Source organism: Coregonus lavaretus (assembly GCF_964263955.1).
Source record: "Coregonus lavaretus genome assembly, chromosome: 5".
NCBI lineage: Eukaryota > Metazoa > Chordata > Actinopteri > Salmoniformes > Salmonidae > Coregonus > Coregonus lavaretus.
In genome coordinates, this window is record NC_139992.1 from 25,588,323 (window position 1) to 25,610,043 (window position 21,721).

Consider the following 21,721-nt stretch of genomic DNA (forward strand, 5'->3'; position numbering starts at 1 on the left):
CCCGGTCGCGGCCGGCTGCCACTAGAGATCCTGGATTCGAACCAGGATCTCTAGTGGCACAGTTAGCACTGCGATGCAGTGCCTTAGACCACTGTGCCACTCAGGAGTACTATTTACCCAATTTGTCATGGTTAGTTGTTGTCTTCTTAACTTTAACGGCATCTCTCCCAACTCTACCTGCATTGCTGCCACCGGGGAGGTTCTGAGTGCTCCACAACATATTCTTAGGGCTTGTCTGAGCTGCTTATCCATATTCTCCACTTCTAGGAAGTACATTTCCAATACATCGACATATGAACTACGTTTCCCATAATGAATATCGCTTCAGAGTGTACGTATTTCTTTTGCGACAGGCTTTCATGCGCAGAAGTTGACCTACAGTCGCAGAAGAAAATGGCAGCATTAGGACTGGGGCTGCAGGTATGACTTTCGGATAAACATGAATGTTATGCGATTTATGGCTGTGTTTTTAATTTGAGAATGTATTTAGGTTATTAATAGGCACAAAATGGATCAATGTGCATTGTTTTGATGCCGCGCAGAATGTGTCTTCAACGCACAACACGCGAGGCCTTTCATGAACTTGACAAGCCCGCTACCGTTAACGTTAGCTAGCTAATGACAGCCCTCTAGCTTGTTGAAAATAGCTGGCTATGCTTATTTGTCACTTTGTTACGGAGCAATGACATTACTGTTAAATGTTTTCCAAAGTCCATAAGACAGGCGAATGACATTGTAGTTTTATTGCAGAAAATTGTGGTCATGATTTTTGATAGTTCAAACCGATTTTGGTAACTAGCAAGCTGACTAGCAGTTAGCTACTGCACTCCAGACTCCAGACGTAATCATTGGCTGATTATGAAGCCTTTATAATCTCTTTCCTTCTGCAGGTGCGTCAATTCAGCACGTCGGTTCTGCGACAAGCTTTGATCAGGGTAAGAATTAAGAAGTCAAACTTGAAATTACCCTTGTTCTCTGATCAGTGCAATATTCCGTCGATGACGGCTCATGTCCTTTGGTAATATGATGTTCACGAACGCCACAGCTTGAGCAATGTAAGTGGTCATTGGCTCTGTGGTTCAAGTTCATGGTTGGTTATTGCTTATGTTTGCGTCCGTTTTCTATTTTAGCCCCCCATCGACGTGTATGGGGTCGGAGGCCGCTATGCCACAGCCCTGTTCTCTGCTGCCAGCAAGCAGAAGAAACTGGAACAAGTAGAAAAGGAGATGGGGACGTTGTCGGTGAGTTATCCAATACACATCTCGCTCCTGTCTTAGTACTCTCTGTCCACTAGTGTGTAATGTGTACAGTGGGGGGAAAAAAGTATTTAGTCAGCCACCAATTGTGCAAGTTCTCCCACTTAAAAAGATGAGAGGCCTGTAATTTTCATCATAGGTACACGTCAACTATGACAGACAAAATGAGGAAAAAAATTCCAGAAAATCACATTGTAGGATTTTTAATGAATTTATTTGCAAATTATGGTGGAAAATAAGTATTTGGTCACCTACAAAAGTTTCTCAATACTTTGTTATATACCCTTTGTTGGCAATGACACAGGTCAAACGTTTTCTGTAAGTCTTCACAAGGTTTTCACACACTGTTGCTGGTATTTTGGCCCATTCCTCCATGCAGATCTCCTCTAGAGCAGTGAAGTTTTGGGGCTGTCGCTGGGCAACACGGACTTTCAACTCCCTCCAACGATTTTCTATGGGGTTGAGATCTGGAGACTGGCTAGGCCACTCCAGGACCTTGAAATGCTTCTTACGAAGCCACTCCTTCGTTGCCCGGGCGGTGTGTTTGGGATCATTGTCATGCTGAAAGACCCAGCCACGTTTCATCTTCAATGCCCTTGCTGATGGAAGGAGGTTTTCACTCAAAATCTCACGATACATGGCCCCATTCTTTCTTTTACACTGATCAGTCGTCCCTGGCAGCGTAGTGTGTTACTGATGGTAGGCTTTGTTACTTTGGTCCCAGCTCTCTGCAGGTCATTCACTAGGTCCCCCCGTGTGGTTCTGGGATTTTTGCTCACCGTTCTTGTGATCATTTTGAGCCCACTGGGTGAGATCTTGCGTGGAGCCCCAGATCGAGGGAGATTATCAGTGGTCTTGTATGTCTTCCATTTCCTAATAATTGCTCCCACAGTTGATTTCTTCAAACCAAGCTGCTTACCTATTGCAGATTCAGTCTTCCCAGCCTGGTGCAGGTCTACAATTTAGTTTCTGGTGTCCTTTGACAGCTCTTTGGTCTTGGCCATAGTGGAGTTTGGAGTGTGACTGTTTGAGGTTGTGGACAGGTGTCTTTTATACTGATAACAAGTTCAAACAGGTGCCATTAATACAGGTAACGAGTGAAGGACAGAGGAGCCTCTTAAAGAAGTTGTTACAGGTCTGTGAGAGCCAGAAATCTTGCTTGGTTGTAGGTGACCAAATACTTATTTTCCACCATAATTTGCAAATAAATTCATTAAATCCTACAATGTGATTTTCTGGATTGTTTTTTTCTCAATTTGTCTGTCATAGTTGACGTGTACCTATGATGAAAATTACAGGCCTCTCATCTTTTTAAGTGGGAGAACTTGCACAATTGGTGGCTGACTAAATACTTTTCCCCCACTGTATATACACTGTCTCTATTAACTAGGGAAACATTAGTTTGTTAGGCACTGTCTGTGGCCACTCATTTTTGACCAGCTCTCTTTCTCTCCATCTTTTCATTCTCTCCACCAGGCTCTGATCAAGGACCCCAAGCTGTCCAGTATTGTGATGAACCCCCATGTCAAGCGCAGCCTCAAGCTGAAGTTCTTTGGTGACGCCATGACTAAGGCGAATCTCTCCCCAATAACAGTTAACCTCATCAGTGAGTCGCCCAGCCTAACTAAGTCATACTGCACAGTGCACTCTTGTTCTGGAAACCGCTGTTGTGTAAGGAAAATAAATGGGGCAGGTTTGGGGAGGATAACATTGTTATTCTGCTGTCAAGAGCCTCATCTACCAAACTACTGCTTCATTTCCTTGTCTTCTGACCCTCTGAAATGTTGAAATGGAAAAAGCTAAATGGATGTCACTCCATACAGTGAGGGTAAAAAGTATTTGATCCCCTGCTGATTTTGTACGTTTGCCCACTGACAAAGACATGATCAGTCTATAATTTTAATGATAGGTTTATTTGAGCAGTGAGAGACACAACAAAAAAATCCAGAGAAACACATGTCAAATGTTATTTCCTCATTAAAATGCAAATCAATGTATAAGTATTTGACCCCTCTGCAAAACATGACTTAGTACTTGGTGGCAAAACCCTTGTTGGCAATCAGAGGTCAGACGTTTCTTGCAGTTGGCCACCAGGTTTGCACACATCTCAGGAGGGATTTTGTTCCACTCGTCTTTGCAGATCTTCTCCTTAAGGTTTCGAGCCTGACGTTTGGCAACTCGAACCTTCAGCTCCCTCCACAGATTTTCTATGGGATTAAGGTCTGGAGACTGGCTAGGCCACTCCAGGACCTTAATGAGCTTCTTCTTGAGCCACTCCTTTGTTGCCTTGGCCGTGTGTTTTGGGTCAATGTCATGCTTGAATACCCATCACGACCCATTTTCAATGCCCTGGCTGAGGGAAGGTGGTTCTCACCCAAGATTTGACGGTACATGGCCCCGTCCCTTTTGATGCGGTGAAGTTGTCCTGTCCCCTTAGCAGAAAAACACCCCCAAAGCATAATGTTTCCACCTCCATGTTTGACGGTGGGGATGGTGTTCTTGGGGTCAAAGGCAGCATTCCTCCTCCAAACATGGCGAGTTGAGTTGATGCCAAAGAGCTCGATTTTGGTCTCATCTGACCACAACACTTTTACCCAGTTCTCCTCTGAATCATTCAGATGTTCATTAGCAAACTTCAGACGGGCCTGTATATGTGCTTTCTTGAGCAGGGGGACATTGCGGGCGCTGCAGGATTTCAGTCCTTCGCGGTGTAGTGTGTTACCAATTGTTTTCTTGGTGACTATGGTCCCAGCTGCCTTGAGATCATTGACAAGATCCTCCCGTGTAGTTCTGGGCTGATTCCTCACCGTTCTCATGATCATTGCAACTCCACGAGGTGAGATCTTGCATGGAGCCCCAGGCCGAGGGAGATTGACAGTTCTTTTGTGTTTCTTCCATTTGCGAATAATCGCACCAACTGTTGTCACCTTCTCACCAAGCTGCTTGGCGATGGTCTTGTAGCCCATTCCAGCCTTGTGTAGGTCTACAATCTTGTCCCTGACATCCTTGGAGAGCTCTTTGGTCTTGGCCATGGTGGAGAGTTTGGAATCTGATTGATTGCTTCTGTGGACAGGTGTCTTTTTATACAGGTAACAAACTGAGATTAGGATCACTCCCTTTAAGATTGTGTGCTCCTAATCTCAGCTCGTTACCTGTATAAAAGACACCTGGGAGCCAGAAATCTTTCTGATTGAGAGGGGGTCATACTTATTTCCCTGATTAAAATGCAAATCAATTTATAACATTTTTGACATGCGTTTTTCTGGATTTTTTTGTTATTCTGTCTCTCACTGTTCAAATAAACCTACCATTATAATTATAGACTGATCATTTCTTTGTCAGTGGGCAAACGTACAAAATCAGCAGGGGATCAAATACTTTTTTTCCCTCACTGTACCTTTTTGGTTTCAACTAGTTACCACAGACAAAGAGAAATTGCGTAAAAATGAATGAAAACCAAAATGTGATTTTTGGTCAATTTAATGTTTGGGTTGGGCATAAGGTTAGCAGTGTGGTTAAAGTTAGGTTTAAAATCACATTTTAAGAGATTGTAGAAATGACTTTGGCAAGTAGTGGCAACCTACCTTTTTTGGTTGGCTAGTTGTAATCATGACTATAAAGTAAATGTCAGCTAAGAGCAATGCTTGCTACTCCCTAATCTTAATTAACTAGTGCTAAAAAGGAGAGATTAGGAGAATTAGAGTATTTTGGCTTTTGTTATGAGAACATCCTCACCCTTATTAATGTTACTGAATGAAAATGCAGTTAGTGCAAATGTTAGTTAATTGTGGCTACTGGCTAGGCCACTGAAGTTTCATTGTGCCCCTCTCTCCTGCTCAGCTGTGTTGGCAGATAATGGCCGCCTGACCGTGACCGCAGATGTCGTTGGCGCCTTTGCAAAAATGATGAGTGCTCATCGTGGCGAGGTCATCTGCACTGTCACCACCGCACATGTACGTAACACCACCATACAAACACTGTTGTGTGTGTATATAGTTGTCAACCCAAGTGCCATATTAGTTATTGTAGTGTTTGATTTGATCTTTGTGTGTGTGACACAGCCTCTGGATGAGGCTAACCTGGCAGATCTGAAGGTGGCTCTGAACGGCTTCCTGGCAAAGGGAGAGACTCTCATACTCGAGACCAAGGTGAGACCCTTTGTGGCACAATAAGGATTTTTTATTTATCTGCCGTCAACTCCTGGCTGGGCTGTAAACTGTAAGAAAAGAAAACGATATACTGGTATTTATTCACAGACTGGTTTTTTTCCCTCCAGAGATGTTTAAATCAAATTGACTTGTTGCGGCTAAAAGGCAGTGAGTGATGACGTAGTGCACATAAATAACTTTTGCGGTTAAATTCCCATGTACTGAATAGAAAATACAAGTTAAATAGGTTTCCATCGCATTTTAAACTCTACTGATGGTTTTGTCACTTTTTTATTTATTTAATTTTTTTATATTAAAGTGCCCACTTTGGTCTTGGCACATGCGCTTTAGCCAACAGCTGATGAGATTATTACTACTTTTTTTGTGAAGCATTTCACTGTTAGTCTACACCTGTTGTTTTACAAAGCATTTGACAAATAACATTTGATTTTATATTATGGACAAAAGAGCAAGATTTTTATTTGTAAACTGCAGTCAAGCATCGATCATCATATCACCAGAATAAGGCCCACGATATTTATCACCCTGTGAAGTTAATTATAATTGATTTCATCTGTAGCCTAATAAACTGCATCCTTGCCGGAGTCAGTCGGAGGACCACACAACAAAGTTTATTTCAATATGATGGTTATTATATCAATAGTTGCGCATAAAAGCGTTTCAACCACCATTTCTCGCGTTATTAATTTTAGACACAAAAAGATCCCACCTTGTCTAGTGTATTTTGTTTTGTTGACATTTATTTATTTATTCTGCCTTAAAGTATTCACACCCCTTGACGTTTTCCATATTTTGTTGTTACAAAGTGGGATTCAAATGAATTTGTCATTTTTGGTCAACGATCGACACTAAATACTTGTCAGTGGAAGAAAAATTCTAACATTTTCAAAAGATTTATGGAAAATAAAACTACACTGAACTAAAATATAAACGCTACAATTTCAAAGATTTTACCTAGTTACAGTTCATATAAGGAAATCAATCAATTGAAATAAATTAATTAGGCCCTAATCTATGGATTTCACATGACTGGGTATACAGATATGCATCTGTTGGTCACAGATGCCTTAAAAACAAAAGTAGGGGTGACCATTTATTTATTTAGGCTAGAACTCTTATTATTCAGAAACATCAAATACTGTCAAACATGAGAAAAATACTGTATGATATTATGTCCATATCGCCAAGCCCTATCTAACACCTGGTATAAACTAAGGATTAGGAGTGTCAGGCTAGCACTAATCTGGAACATGCTGATATGCCTATGGTTTGACTGGTGCTTTAACTTGTATTACTTTTCTCTTCCCTCCAGTCTGATGCCTCCATCCTGGGTGGTATGATTGTCAGTATAGGAGATAAGTATGTGGACATGTCCACCAAGACAAAGATCCACAAACTGACCAAGATCATCAGAGATAGTTAAGTCCATTGCCCCGTCCAGAGAGGCATGGGGATGTTTCTCTGCTTTCTGCCACCTATACAGCGCTATGTCCGCTAAAATCTTGTCTAGTTGTGTTCGTAATAAAATATTGTGTAACATACTTTGTATTTGTAATGTCTTTATTTCTGTGTCCATGTAGACTGGTTGTTGCTGGTGGAGGGAATATAAAATGCCTTTATCAGCTTGGATCATTTATGATGCACTTGATGTACCAGACTATTAGTGACATAATCTCAATTATAAACTGGGTGGGTCGAGCCCTGAAAGCTGTGGTATATCAGACCGTATACCACGGGTATGACTAAACATTAAAATTTTTACTGCTTACACTGGTAACCAGTTCATAATAGCAATAAGGCTCTTCAGAGGGTTGTCATATGGTTCATATACCACGGTTAAGGGTTGTGTCCAGGCACTCAATTTTGCGTCTTTCCTAAGAACAGCCCTTAGTCATGGTATATTAGCCATATACCACACCACCTCAGGTCTTATTGCTTAATTATAAACTGGGTAGTTTGACTCCTGGATGCTGGTATGATGCAAATTTATTTGTTTACTGTTTCTAATTACGACGCTAACCAGTTTATAATAGCAATTAGGCTCCCTGGGGGGTTGTGGTAAATGGCCAATATAAAGTACCACGGCTAAGGGCGGTGTCCAGGCACTCCGTGTTGTGAGAACAGCCCTTAGCTTTGGTACAGTGGTGAGAACAAGTATTTGATACACTGCCGATTTTGCAGGTTTTACTACTTACAAAGCATGTAGAGGTCTGTAATTTTTATCATAGGTACACTTCAACTGTGAGAGACGGAATCTAAAACAAAAATCCAGAAAATCACATTGTATGATTTTTAAGTAATTAATTTGCATTGTATTGCATGACATAAGTATTTGATCACCTACCAACCAGTAAGAATTCCGGCTCTCACAGACCTGTTAGTTTTTCTTTAAGAAGTCCTCCTGTTCTCCACTCATTACCTGTATTAACTGCACCTGTTTGAACTCGTTACCTGTATAAAAGACACCTGTCCACACACTCAAACAGACTCCAACCCCTCTACAATGTCCAAGACCAGAGAGCTGTGTAAGGACATCAGGGATAAAATTGTAGACCTGCACAAGGCTGGGATGGGCTACAGGACAATAGGCAAGCAGCTTGGTGAGAAGGCAACAACTGTTGGCGCAATTATTAGAAAATGGAAGAAGTTCAAGATGACGGTCAATCACTCTCGGTCTGGGGCTCCATGCAAGATCTCACCTCGTGAGGGATCAGCCCAGAACTACACGGCAGGACCTGGAAAATGACTTGAAGAGAGCTGGGACCACAGTCTCAAAGAAAACCATTAGTAACACACTACGCCATCATGGATAAAAATACTGCAGCGCACGCAAGGTCCCCCTGCTCAAGCCAGCGCATGTCCATGCCAGTCTGAAGTTTGCCAATGACCATCTGGATGATCCAGAGGAGGAATGGGAGAAGGTCATGTGGTCTGATGAGACAAAAATCGAGCTTTTTGGTCTAAACTCCACTCGCCGTGTTTGGAGGAAGAAGAAGGATGAGTACAACCCCAAGAACACCATCCCAACCGTGAAGCATGGAGGTGGAAACATCATTCTTTGGGGATGCTTTTCTGCAAAGGGGACAGGACGACTGCACCATATTGAGGGGAGGATGGATGGGGCCATGTATCGCGAGATCTTGGCCAACAACCTCCTTCCCTCAGTAAGAGCATTGAAGATGGGTCGTGGCTGGGTCTTCCAGCATGACAACGACCCGAAACACACAGCCAGGGCAACTAAGGAGTGGCTCCGTAAGAAGCATCTCAAGGTCCTGGAGTGGCCTAACCAGTCTCCAGACCTGAACCCAATAGAACATCTTTGGAGGGAGCTGAAAGTCCCGAAACCTGAAGGATCTGGAGAAGGTCTGTATGGATGAGTGGCCCAAAATCCCTGCTGCAGTGTGTGCAAACCTGGTCAAGACCTACAGGAAACGTATGATCTCTGTAATTGCAAACAAAGGTTCCTGTACCAAATATTAAGTTCTGCTTTTCTGATGTATCAAATACTTATGTCATGCAATAAAATGCAAATTAATTACTTAATCATACAATGTGATTTTCTGGAGTTTTGTTTTAGATTCCGTCTCTCACAGTTGAAGTGTACCTATGATAAAAAATTACAGACCTCTACATGCTTTGTAAGTAGGAAAACCTGCAAAATCGGCAGTGTATCAAATACTTGTTCTCCCCATATATCAAACCCCCTCGGCCTTATTGCTTAAATGTATTCGCTCTTTTGACCTCAACAGATATTAATGCCAGAATGTAGAAATTATTGTTCTCTCTCCTCCGCTCATTCATGGGAATATGCTCTGCCACTTCTTGGTATATCAGTCCATACTATGCGCTCTGCATAGCCAGTGGTGTGCTCCATACTACTTTGTAACAACTTTACATCCACACTGGGAAGTGATATTGTGCATTTGGAAAGTATTCAGACCCCTTGACATTTTCCACGTTTTGTTACGTTACAGCCTTATTCTAAAATTGATTAAATTGTGTTTTTCCCCACAATCTACAAACCCCATCCAACCTGACAGAGCTTGAGAGGATCTGCAGTGAAAAATAGAAGAAACTCGCCAAGCTTGCAGAGTCATACCCAAGAAGACTCAAGGTTGCCAAAGGTGCTTCAAAGTACTGAGTAAAGGGTCTGAATACTAAATTAAATGTGATATTTCAGTTTATTTTTAATACATTTGCAAACATTTCTAAAAACCTGTTTTTGCTTTGTCATTATGGGGTGTGTAGATTGAGGGGGGGGGGGACAATTTAATTAATTTTAGAATAAGGCTGTAACGTAACGTCATTTGAATGAAAAGGATTCTTTATTCACTAGTGACCACAAGGTCATGTGACTGCGTATGACCTGACACAAATTGTTCTGTAAGTTATTTGTAGCCTAGACTTTAGGGGTCACCATACTCCTACAACAGCCTACTGCTTAAATTGCTCAGGTAATTCCATTTTAATGTATGTTTAGATTATTCATATTTTACTCCATACCAGCATACCCCAACAAGTCCTGTCGAGTTTCAGGGCATGCCGGCTAATGTTCTAGGCCAGCACTAAAACAACTGATTAAACTACCATGAACCTTGATTCAAGTTTCAACGTTTATTCACGACGTGCACAGGATACAACCGGTGTAAAACAAAACAGTTTGATTCTTACCTTGAGAGCTCTTTCCCAACAATGCAGTTCGATTCTTACCTTGAGAGCTCTTTCCCAACAAAACAGTTTGATTCTTACCTTGAGAGCTCTTTCCCAACAATACAGTTTGATTCTTACCTTGAGAGCTCTTTCCCAACAACGCAGTGATGATGATAATATAAATAGCAATAGAAAAATAAATACATTTTGTAATTAAAATAAAACCACAAGAACTACAAATTGAGTTAGAAACACGAGAATGCAAGTATATACAGGTCAATGCCAGTACCTTATTCAATATTCAGGGGAACTGGTGTGGTTGAGGTGGGTTTATACATAAAAGTGACTGGTAGTTGGATATACATGTAAAGCGGCTGAAGAGTGACTGGTAGCGGGAATATATACAGTAAATACTTATGGTAATATACTAATGGTAATATATACTGCACATGTAAACAGGAGTAATAGTGACCAGTAGCGGGATAAATACGAATGGCAATCAATAATCAATGGACAGCAGTGTAATGGAGTAATACATGTAATCAATAGTAATTTTAGCAGCAGCGTAGGTTGCGTCTGAGTGGGTAGAGACCTATGGATGGGCATAGAGTCAGTGTGGATAGTCTGAGGGGGAGAGCAGTAGATGTTAGCCATTAACAGTCTTATGGCCAGGGGATAGACACTGTTTAGGAGTCTGTTTGTCTGAGCCTTGATGCACCGGTATGGCCTGCCGGACAGTAGAATAGAGAACAGTCCATGTCTTGGGTGGCTGGAGTTAGTTGAATAAGGTATGCTATCTCAGGGCTGGAGCAACAGCTGACAAACTAGCTCTCTGGATTTGTGATCACTGCTATAAAGTGTTTCATACCTTTAATTAATATTGAGGACATGTAAGTTAAACATATGGTAATGTGTTTTGGGAATTCTACAGCTGCACCATCGAGAGCATCCTGACTGGTTGCATCACCGCCTGGTATGGCAACTGCTTGGCCTCCGACCGCAAGGCACTACAGAGGGTAGTGCGTACGGCCCAGTACATCACTGGGGCAAAGCTTCCTGCCATCCAGGACCTCTATACCAGGCGGTGTCAGAGGAAGGCCCTCAAAATTGTCAAAGACTCCAGCCACCCTAGTCATAGACTGTTCTCTCTGCTACCGCACGGCAAGCGGTACCGGAGTGCCAAGTCTAGGTCCAAAAGACTTCTCAACAGCTTCTACCCCCAAGCCATAAGACTCCTGAACAGCTAATCATGGCTACCCGGACTATTTGCACTGCCCCCCCCACCCCATCCTTTTTACGCTGCTGCTACTCTGTTAAGTATTTATGCATAGTCACTTTAACTCTACCCACATGTACATATTACCTCAACTACCTCAACTAGCCGGTGCCCCCGCACATTGACTCTGCAACGGTACCCCCCTGTATATATAGTCTCCCTACTGTCACTTTATTTTACTTCTGCTCTTTTTTTTCTCAACACTTTTTTTGTTGTTGTTTTATTCTTACTTTTTTTGTTTAAAATAAATGCACTGTTGGTTAAGGGCTGTAAGTAAGCATTTCACTGTAATGTCTGCACCTGTTGTATTTGGCGCATGTGACCAATAAAATCTGATTTGATTTGATTTGATTTGAATTGTATGTTTACCGGTAGCTCAGACTATAGCCCTCAAATTCAAATCTGGACCTTGAAGCCAGTTCCACAGTTTTTTTATATATATTTCTAATCAGGGAAGGGTTTAGAACTGGGACACCAAGGTGTGTGCAATGAATTATCAGGTAGAACAGAAGTCTGAACCTTATAGGGAAATATTTGAATACCCTGCTCTGTAGCTTTCAGAATCTATAGCTTTAGATTTCTCTCTCTGTCTCTCTGAGGTGATGTCTGGCCCACAGGTGGCTCTGGTCACTGGTTCCACGCTGGGCCTGTGGTTAGCCATAGTGCAGGCACTGTGCCAGGGCTTTAAAGGGGATGTGTATCTGAGGGCCTGGGACGTCCAGAGGTGGGCCATGGTTGTGGAGGATCTGCAGAGGGAGGGACTCAAGCCCAGACTCCTCCAGCTGGACATTACAGACCCGGCCAGCATCCAGGCTGCACGGCAGCATTTCATGAAGGAGTACGGGGTCTGGATGTGCTAATCAACAACGCACGCATCGCCCCAAGACAGAACTAGACATTATTATTAATGCGTTAACATTCACTCACACAGTCTATGACACACTGGCTGCCCAATTCTGATATTTTTCCCACATCAGATATTTTTCAGAGCTAATTTGAATGGTCAAAATACCAATTAGTAAAGAAAGAACAAAATTGGGCTGCCTGTCCACACGCAGCCATAGTGCAATAGTTATTGCGTGTTAGCTGGCCTGGGATACAGTGGCATTTAGTGAACGAATAGCTCCCTCTATGTCCAGAAGGTGACCCTGCATCCTTCGGCAGCCAAGTAGAGCACATTCTCTAAACCAACTTCTTCGCCACCAGAGACATCCGCAATGAATTTATTCCTCTCTGTATGTGTTCTCCGGACCTCCAGGCCCTGCAGCAATGACATCGCAGAGGAGGAGCTAATGGCTCTGATGAAGCGCTTTGTTGCCGAGGCTAAAGCTGGAGACCACGTCAGCAAGGGCTGACCAAACTCTGGCTATGGGTTGTCCAACATAGGCGTAATGACTCTTGGTGAAGTCTGACGTTACCTATTCCAACGGGACAAGGACGCCCGCGGAGGGGTTTGACACACCTGTACACCTTATTACAGGTGCAGTGAAATATGTTGTTTTACAGGGCCAGCCATAGTAGTACTGAGCCCCTGGAGCAAATTAGATTTTTCACCTTGTCGGCTCAAGTATTCGAACCAGCGACCTTAGTTACTGGCCCAACGCTCTAACCACTAGGCTACTTGCCACCCTACATTAAACAACCATTTTAATTTGTCTCTCTTTTGTTTGCAGGGCCAGAGTTTAGGTTGTGCACTGAATAGTTAGTATTATTATAGTCTTATCTTTGATTAAACACAAGTCACTTCATTGTCTCAAAAATTACTGTTCAATGTAATAAATGATTGCCAGATAACAAATAAACAGATACAACATACAGAATGTTTGCAGTTATTTTCTTAATCCTCTTTACCCCAGCTTTGACCAAATATCTGACAGTGAAGTGAGAGGTTTGTAAACGTCGCACATCCTGGAATGTACCAACGCCGGGGGTGCCAGTGAGACAAGATAAATCATTTCTGATTTAAACGCCGAACTCAAGAAACAGGTTTACCTAGCACGGCTGAATCGCTTATTCATTAATTGTGAAGACTTTTAACTGACATTGTGAGGGGCGTTTAGCTTGTGAAGATAAATACTGCTCCTAAACTGTCAAGTAGCTCCACACCCCACCGAAGATCAGGAAGTGCGCTCTCCGTGCTCTGGTCGCTCGCTGTGAATCAGCGGAGTTTGGGGATTCCACCTCGTTGCGTTTAGCATGATCTGCTCGACAGAGATGGGAAACGCACCCTTCACCGAACGGTTGGTTGACGGTTTCTCAAAGTTTCAGTTGCAGAACGGACGCTACACTCAGAACCGTTAACCGTCGCCGTTTTGCCGGGATTTAGTGAAATTTGTTGGACGCATTCGAATGGTCAGCTCAAACCTGAGCTTGTTTTTCAGTTGGTGAGTCATTGATGCACCCATATGATGCACCTTGTGTTTTTTGTTTACCGCAACATTAGGTGTCGGTATGGTGAGAAAAAAATTGACGGGGTATAGCCAATGATGTAAGCCTATAAGTCACTGGATATAGCACATTGAAATCACCATATTTACATTTTAATTGGATGTGTTTTCTCCCCAGTTCACGTTTTCCTGTTGTGAATCAATATGATCTAAATATACTGCTAGCCTAATTCCTTTCAGTGTTGCCAACTCCTCAGTAAGGAAAGTAGCTATTGGCTGTCCTAAAAGTCTCTAAATGACGTCATCACCTAATTTGCATAATTGGCCATTTGCATGTAATTGTGATGGAAGCTGTAGGAGAGAGAAATAATGTCGTGGGAGAGACAAAAAGTGAGTAAAAAACAACCTACATTTACATCCCGCCCTGAATGTAAGCCAGGGCGGGATCAGCCAGCGGCGGCTTCCCGCATGCGCGATTCATTTGCAGTCTGGACGCGGAGGGGTGAACATCGCCTGCTCTGACTGCAGCTGGGAGGGACTGCTGCGCGAGGACTGGGTCGCCTGTGAGTGCTTTGGGACGGGGTAACAAGCACCCACTGCTCATTGAGAAGAGTAAGAACAATGCGTGCTTTCATGTCAGAGTCTCCAAAAGTCTCCAATAACACCAGAAAAAGTCGCTAGATTTGTCGCTTTTTTTAAAATGTGTCGCTAGAGGGGTCTAAACTCGCTAAATATAGCGACAAAGTCACTAAGTTTGCAAAACTGATTCCTTTGACTCGGTGGACAACAGGGACATGATGCAGTGCTGCGTTCACGCTATTTTAATTGTTTCTCTGGAACATCAACAACCATTCAATCTGTTATTGCAACATTGTTGCACTGAGTCTGGAGCTGTATAAACAACATTGGAAAGATGAGGAAACAGCAGAATGTTGGGTGGGCCGGGCCACCCACTGGGGAGCCAGACCCAGCCAATCAGAGTGAGTTTTCCCCCACAAAAGGGCTTTATTACAGGCAGAAATACTTGTCAGTATCATCAGCTGTCCAGGTGGCTGGTCTCAGACCATCCAACAGGTGAAGAAGCCAGATGTGGAGGTCCTGGGCTGGCGTTGTTACACGTGGTCTGCGGTTGTGAGGCCGGTTGGATGTACTGCCAATTTCTCTAATTACAATGTTGGAGGCAGCTTATGATCTGGCAACAGTTCTCATGGACATTCCTGCAATCAGCATGCCAATTGCACACTCCCTCAAAACTTGAGACATCTGTGGCATTGTGTTGGGTGACAAAACTGGACATTTTAGAGTAGCCTTTTATTGTCCCCAGCACAAGGTGCACCTGTGTAATGATCATGCTCTTTAATCATTTTCTTGATATGCCACACCTGTCAGGTGGATAGATTATATTGGCAAAGGAGAAATGCTCACTAACATGGATGTAAACAAATTTGTGCATCAAATATGAGAGAGTTAAGCTTTTTGCGCGTATGGAACATTTCTGGGATCTTTTATTTCAGCTCATGAAACATGGGACCAACACTTTACATGTTGCGTTTATATTTTTGTTCAGTATACATTGCCAACAACATATAATTGGATGAAATCCTTTCTCCTTCTTGCTCTCTTTCTCACACACAGACTGAGATGAAATCCCTGATTTGCTCTTTGACCAGGCCATCTTACATAATGCAGTCAGGTCTATAGAGTCACATTCAGAGCCATAGCGCTGCCATGACTCAGTCTTTAACAGCAGTGTCTGTCTCATCCTAGCAGTTCTGGCCTGTCCTATTCATTTAATAGGCCTAGTCTCACAAGGCATAGTCATATGCCATAGTGCTATATGATAATCAGTTTCATAGTGTCACAATCAGGTGACCGATATCTCTGCATTTCCTATTGGGTTTGTCCCCCTAAATCAGCCGGTAGTGAGTCCACCCTCTAAGCAGACAGTCTCCTTTCCCCTTCAGGAGCAAACGTTGCAGGCCTACAAGCAGCACTCCCAGCATGTTCATGAGATGGAGAATGAGTGTCAGATTTTTATTTTTTATTTATTTTACCTTTATTTAACTAGGCAAGTCAGTTAAGAACAAATTATTATTTACAATGACGGCTTACACAGGCCAAACCCGGACGACGCTGGGCCAATTGTGCGCCGCCCTATGGGACTCCAATCACGGCCGGTTGTGATACAGCCTGGAATCAAACCAGGGGGTCTGCAGTGACGCCTCAAGCACTGAGATGCAGTGCCTTAGACCGCTGCGCCACTCGGGAGCCCGATTCTGATAGGCCGCTCCAGGAATTATTTTGTGTTGAAGTGCAACTTTGGGCTACACTGCAATGCATTTGAGTATTTACACGATGTAGCCCTAGGCCTAAATCTCTAAATTTCCTTGTTTGAATTCAAACATTTAGTTTATGACAAGATAAATATTCCAGGATGCTAACTAAACCAGTTTTGTGAAAGATATGTGTATCCACAAAGTTATGTGTTTGCAGAGGGTTTTAGTAGGTCACTTGACAGGCTTGAGGTTGTCCTATGCAAGGCAGCCTGTATTTCTGCACCTGACCTGTTCACATTGCCTAACTACTTGTCTGTCAGGAGAGAACATACCACATTAGCAGAAGGTGGGAGAGTGAGACCGAAAGGAAAGAAAAGAGAATCTGACTGTAGATGTGTGGATGCGTCAGCAGCTGTTATGAGACTGGCCTTTTCAGTAAGTTTTTTCTTTAAGGCAAAGTACTGACCCAGTCTCTTAAAGGAGAGGTTCTGATCCAGGATCTGTATTAAAGTTGAGCTCGTATTATAGGTAGGTCCAAAGTAGGACTGTCCCCGACTAAAACAAATCTTGATTGACCGAAAGTGGTCTGTTCTTTCGACCAATTGATTGGTCTAAAATGTTAAGCGTGTATTTTTCCATATATAGACACACCCTATATGTTTTAATAAAATCAACTATATGCATTGAGCTTGTCTGATGCTTTAAGCTTACTGTTTGATGAAATAAGACACAAATGACTCAAGAGGGAGCCAGAGATCTTGGTCACCAGAAGAAAAATAGATTGTGCGCTCTGCAAACAATGTGTCCGCTCCGACAACGAGAACAGTAAAAGGAATAATAATATATTGAATGCATTAACAGAAATTACAATAACCAAACAAGCATTGTAGATTAGAAATGATAGGAATTAACGGTAAAGACAGCGCCGGAGAAGATGGCTGCCGTTTTACAGCCCTCTAACCAATTGTACTATTATGTGTGTTTTTCCGCGTTATTTGTAATTTATTTTGTACATAATGTTTCTGCCATCGTCTCTTATAACCAAAAAGAGCTTCTGGATATCAGGACAGCGATTACTCACCTCGTATTGGACGAAGATTTTTTCTTCAACGAGGCGGCCGCGAAGGATATCATACAGACACCCGACAAGGCCCAAATCCCCGTCATTCGCATGAGAAAGAGACAGAGATATCGTGGACGTAGGTCGGGGTGCCTTGTAAGGATCCGACGGCGAACGAGTAAACTGCCACTTCCATCAACCCTATTAGCCAATCTTCAATCATTGGAGAACAAATTGGATGACCTAAGATTACGGTTATCCTACCAACGGGACATTAAAAACTGTAATATCTTATGTTTCACCGAGTCGGGGCTGAACGACGACATGGATAACATACAGCTAGCGGGCTATACGCTACATCGGCAGGATAGAACGGCTGACTCCGGTAAGACAAGGGGTGGCAGTCTGTGTATATTTGTAAACAACAGCTGGTGCACAAAATCAAATACTAAGGAAGTCTCGAGGTTTTGCTCGCCTGAGGTAGAGTATCTTATGATAAGCTGTAGACCACACTATTTACCAAGAGAGTTTTCATCTATATTTTTCATAGCTGTCTATTAACCACCACAAACCGATGCTGGTATTAAGATTGCACTGAATGAGCTGTATAAGGCCATAAATCAACAGGAAAACGCTCATCCAGATGCAGCGCTCCTAGTGGCCGGGGACTTTAATGCAGGGAAACTTAAATCCGTTCTACCTCATTTCTACCAGCATGTTAAATGTGCAACCAGAGGAAAAAAAAACTCTAGACCACCTTTACTCCACACACAGAGACGCATACAAAGCTCTCCCTCGCCCTCCATTTGGCAAATCTGACCATAACTCTATCCTCCTGATTCCTGCTTATAAGCAAAAACTAAAGCAGGAAGCACCAGTGACTCGGTTAATAAAAAAGTGGTCAGATGACGCAGATGCTAAGCTACAGGACTGTTTTGCTAGCACAGACTGGAACATGTTCCGGGATTCTTCAGATAGCATTGAGGAGTACACCACATCAGTCACTGGCTTCATCAATAAGTGCATCGATGATGTCGTCCCCACAGTGACCGTACGTACATACCCCAACTAGAAGCCATGGATTACAGGAAACATCCGCACTGAGCTAAAGGGTAGAGCTGCCGCTTTCAAGGAGCGGGACTCTAACCCGGACGCTGATAAGAAATCCCGCTATGCCCTCCGACGAACCATCAAACAGGCAAATAGTCAATACAGGACTAAGATTGAATCGTACTACACTGGCTCTGACGCTCGTCGGATGTGGCAGGGCTTGAAAACTATTACAGACTACAAAGGGAAGCACAGCCGCGAGCTGCCCAGTGACACAAGCCTACCAGACGAGCTAAACCACTTCTATGCTCGCTTCGAGGCAAGCAACACTGAAGCATGCATGAGAGCACCAGCTGTTCCGGATGATTATGTGATCACGCTCTCCGTAGCCGATGTGAGTAAGACTTTTAAGCAGGTCAACATTCACAAGGCCGCAGGGCCAGACGGATTACCAGGACGTGTACTCCGAGCATGTGCTGACCAACTGGCAAGTGTCTTCACTGACATTTTCAACATGTCCCTGTCTGAGTCTGTAATACCAACATGTTTCAAGCAGACCACCATAGTCCCCGTGCCCAAGGACTCTAAGATAACCTGCCTAAATGACTACCGACCCGTGGTACTGACGTCTGTAGCCATGAAGTGCTTTGAAAGGCTGGTCATGGCTCACATCAACAGCATTATCCCAGAAACCCTAGACCCACTCCAATTTGCATACCACCCAAACAGATCCACAGATGATGCAATCTCTATTGCACTCCACACTGCACTTTCCCACCTGGACAAGAGGAACACCTATGTGAGAATGCTATTCATTGACTACAGCTCAGCATTCAACACCATAGTGCCCTCAAAGCTCATCACTAAGCTAATGATCCTGAGACTAAACACCTCCCTCTGCAACTGGATCCTGGACTTCCTGACGGGCCGCCCCCAGGTGGTAAGGGTAGGTAACAACACATCTGCCACACTGATCCTCAACACGGGGGCCCCTCAGGGGTGCGTGCTCAGTCCCCTCCTGTACTCCCTGTTCACCCATGACTGCATGGCCAGGCACGACTCCAACACCATCATTAAGTTTGCCGACGACACAACAGTGGTAGGCCTGATCACCGACAACGATGAGACAGCCTATAGGGAGGAGGTCAGAGACCTGACCGTGTGGTGCCAGGACAACAACCTCTCCCTCAACGTGACCAAGACAAAGGAGATGATTGTGGACTACAGGAAAAAAAAGAGGACTGAGCACGCCCCCATTCTCATCGACGGGGCTGTAGTGGAACAGGTTGAGAGCTTCAAGTTCCTTGGTGTCCACATCACCAACAAACTATCATGGTCCAAACACACCAAGACAGTCGTGAAGAGGGCACAACAAAGCCTATTCCCCCTCAGGAGACTGAAAAGATTTGGCATGGGTCCTCAGATCCTCAAAAAATTCTACAGCTGCACCATCGAGAGCATCCTGACTGGTTGCATCACCGCCTGGTATGGCAACTGCTTGGCCTCCGACCGCAAGGCACTACAGAGGGTAGTGCGTACGGCCCAGTACATCACTGGGGCCAAGCTTCCTGCCATCCAGGACCTCTATACCAGGCGGTGTCAGAGGAAGGCCCTCAAAATTGTCAGACTCCAGCCACCCTAGTCATAGACTGTTCTCTCTGCTACCGCACGGTAAGCGGTACCGGAGTGCCAAGTCTAGGTCCAAAAGACTTCTCAACAGCTTCTACCCCCAAGCCATAAGACTCCTGAACAGCTAATCATGGCTACCTGGACTATTTGCACTGCCCCCCCACCCCATCCTTTTACGCTGCTGCTACTCTGTTAATTATTTATGCATAGTCACTTTAACTCTACCCACATGTACATATTACTTCAACTACCTCAACTAGCTGGTGCCCCTGCACATTGACTCTGCACCGGTACCCCCCTGTATATATAGCCTCCCTACTGTTATTTTATTTTACTTCTGCTCTTTTTTTCTCAACACTTTTTTTGTTTTTGTTTTATTTTTACTTTTTTGTTAAAAATAAATGCACTGTTGGTTATGGGCTGTAAGTAAGCATTTCACTGTAATGTCTGCACCTGTTGTATTCGGCGCATGTGGCCAATACAATTTGATTTTGATTTTGATTTAAATGTACTACTGGTGATATGTAAGGGGAATTTATATATAATCAAACGCAAATAATTCACACAATGAAGTTATGAAACAATGAATGTGCACAAATTGGCGGGAGAGAGCGCATTCTGGAGAGAGAAGTGCATCTGGGCGCTGCATGGCCAATCCGATGTGTGCATTGGTCATGCAGCATTTACGGTGATATAGCCTCTGCAGAAGTTAGGGCATTCATACTTCTTGCGCCTCGCAGAGCAGAGCTGTTGTCAAGGAAGTGAGTTTGTTTATACAGTGTGTACAGCCCCCACCTACCGTCAACCAATCATGTCAATGCGGAGCTATACAGAGCCCTCCGCATTGTTACAACATTTGGGAGGCGCATGGCGATGCGGTACGGAGCTTGATTTGGCCTCTGCATGCCTCTGGAGGCTCCGCAATTGCTTCACACCCTCCATATGGATCAAACATCAATTGGCTTTTAGTCTAGGCCTCCGATGAATTAGTTAACTGAGATGGGCGCAAATATATATAATGGAGGCTGCTGAGGGGAGGACGGTTCATAATAATGGCTGGAACAAATGGAATTCCACCTATTCCGCTCCAGCCATTACCACTAGCCCGTTCTCCCCAATTAAGGTGCCACCAATATCCTGTGAGATATATACAGTGCCTTCGGAAAGTATTCAGACCCATTGACTTTTTCCACATTTTGTTACGTTACAGCCTTATTCTAAAATGGATTAAATAAAAATCCTCAGCAATCAACACACAATACCCCATAATGACTAAGCGAAAACAGGTTTAGAAATGTTTGCACATTTATTACAAATTAAAATACTTATTTACTTAAGTATTCAGACCTTTTGCTATGCGACTCGAAATTGAGCTCAGGTGCATCCTGTTTCCATTGATCATCCTTGATGTTTCTACAACTTGGTTGGAGTCCACCTGTGGTAAATTCAATTGATTGGACATGATTTGGTCTATATAAGGTCCCACAGAGCAAAAACCAAGCCATAAGGTCGAAGGAATTGTCCGTAGAGCTCTGAGACAGGATTGTGTCGAGGCACAGATCTGGGGAAGGGTACCAAAAAAGGTACCCGTGTGCTTAGGGTTGTTGTCCTGTTGGAAGGTGAACCTTCGCCCCAGTCTGATGTCCTGAGCGCTCTGAAGCAGATTTTCATCAAGGATCTCTCTATACTTTGCTCCGTTCATCTTTCCCTCGATCCTGACTAGTCTCCCAGTCCCTGCCGCTGAAAACATCCCCACAGCATGATGCTGCCACCACCATGCATCACCGTAGGGATGGTGCCAGGTTTCATTCAGGCCAAAGAGTTCAATCTTGGTTTCATCAGAACAGAGAATCTTCTTTCTCATGGTCTGAGAGTCCTTTAAGTGCCTTTTGGCAAACTCCAAGTGGGCTGTCATGTGCCTTTTACTGAGAAGTGGCTTCCGTCTGGCCACTCTACCATAAAGGCCGG

The 21,721-nt window shown here is 43.7% G+C and overlaps 2 protein-coding genes and 1 pseudogene across 3 annotated transcripts in view; all 3 read left to right on the forward strand.

The window, feature by feature from the left end:
• Window positions 1–356: 356 nt before the first annotated feature.
• LOC311128979 (ATP synthase subunit O, mitochondrial-like) lies at window positions 357–6,966 on the forward strand. Its single transcript, XM_084161207.1, has 7 exons — window positions 357–420; window positions 891–935; window positions 1,131–1,241; window positions 2,733–2,862; window positions 5,097–5,209; window positions 5,318–5,404; window positions 6,738–6,966. Exons 1-7 carry the CDS (start codon window positions 394–396, stop codon window positions 6,846–6,848), a joined length of 624 nt encoding a protein of 207 aa, XP_084017333.1. The 5' UTR covers window positions 357–393; the 3' UTR covers window positions 6,849–6,966.
• A 4,987-nt stretch (window positions 6,967–11,953) lies between these two features.
• LOC311129206 (carbonyl reductase [NADPH] 1-like) lies at window positions 11,954–12,869 on the forward strand (annotated as a pseudogene). The gene is made up of 2 exons: window positions 11,954–12,238; window positions 12,491–12,869. The product of its transcript is annotated as a carbonyl reductase [NADPH] 1-like (transcript).
• Window positions 12,870–13,416: 547 nt separating this feature from the next.
• LOC311129441 (protein DOP1B-like) overlaps window positions 13,417–21,721 on the forward strand; it is a 50,743-nt gene continuing 42,438 nt past the window's right edge. Inside the window, exon 1 of the mRNA XM_084161724.1 lies at window positions 13,417–13,735. The gene's annotated coding sequence lies outside the window, so the exon portion shown is untranslated. The remainder of the gene's footprint in view (window positions 13,736–21,721) is intronic.

Coding starts and splice junctions, on each gene's coding strand:
- LOC311128979 (XM_084161207.1), top strand. CDS start 394: ATGGCAGCATTAGGACTGGGGCTGCAG. Junction 421..890: donor CATTAGGACTGGGGCTGCAG/GTATGACTTTCG, acceptor TTCCTTCTGCAG/GTGCGTCAATTCAGCACGTC. Junction 936..1,130: donor TGCGACAAGCTTTGATCAGG/GTAAGAATTAAG, acceptor TTTCTATTTTAG/CCCCCCATCGACGTGTATGG.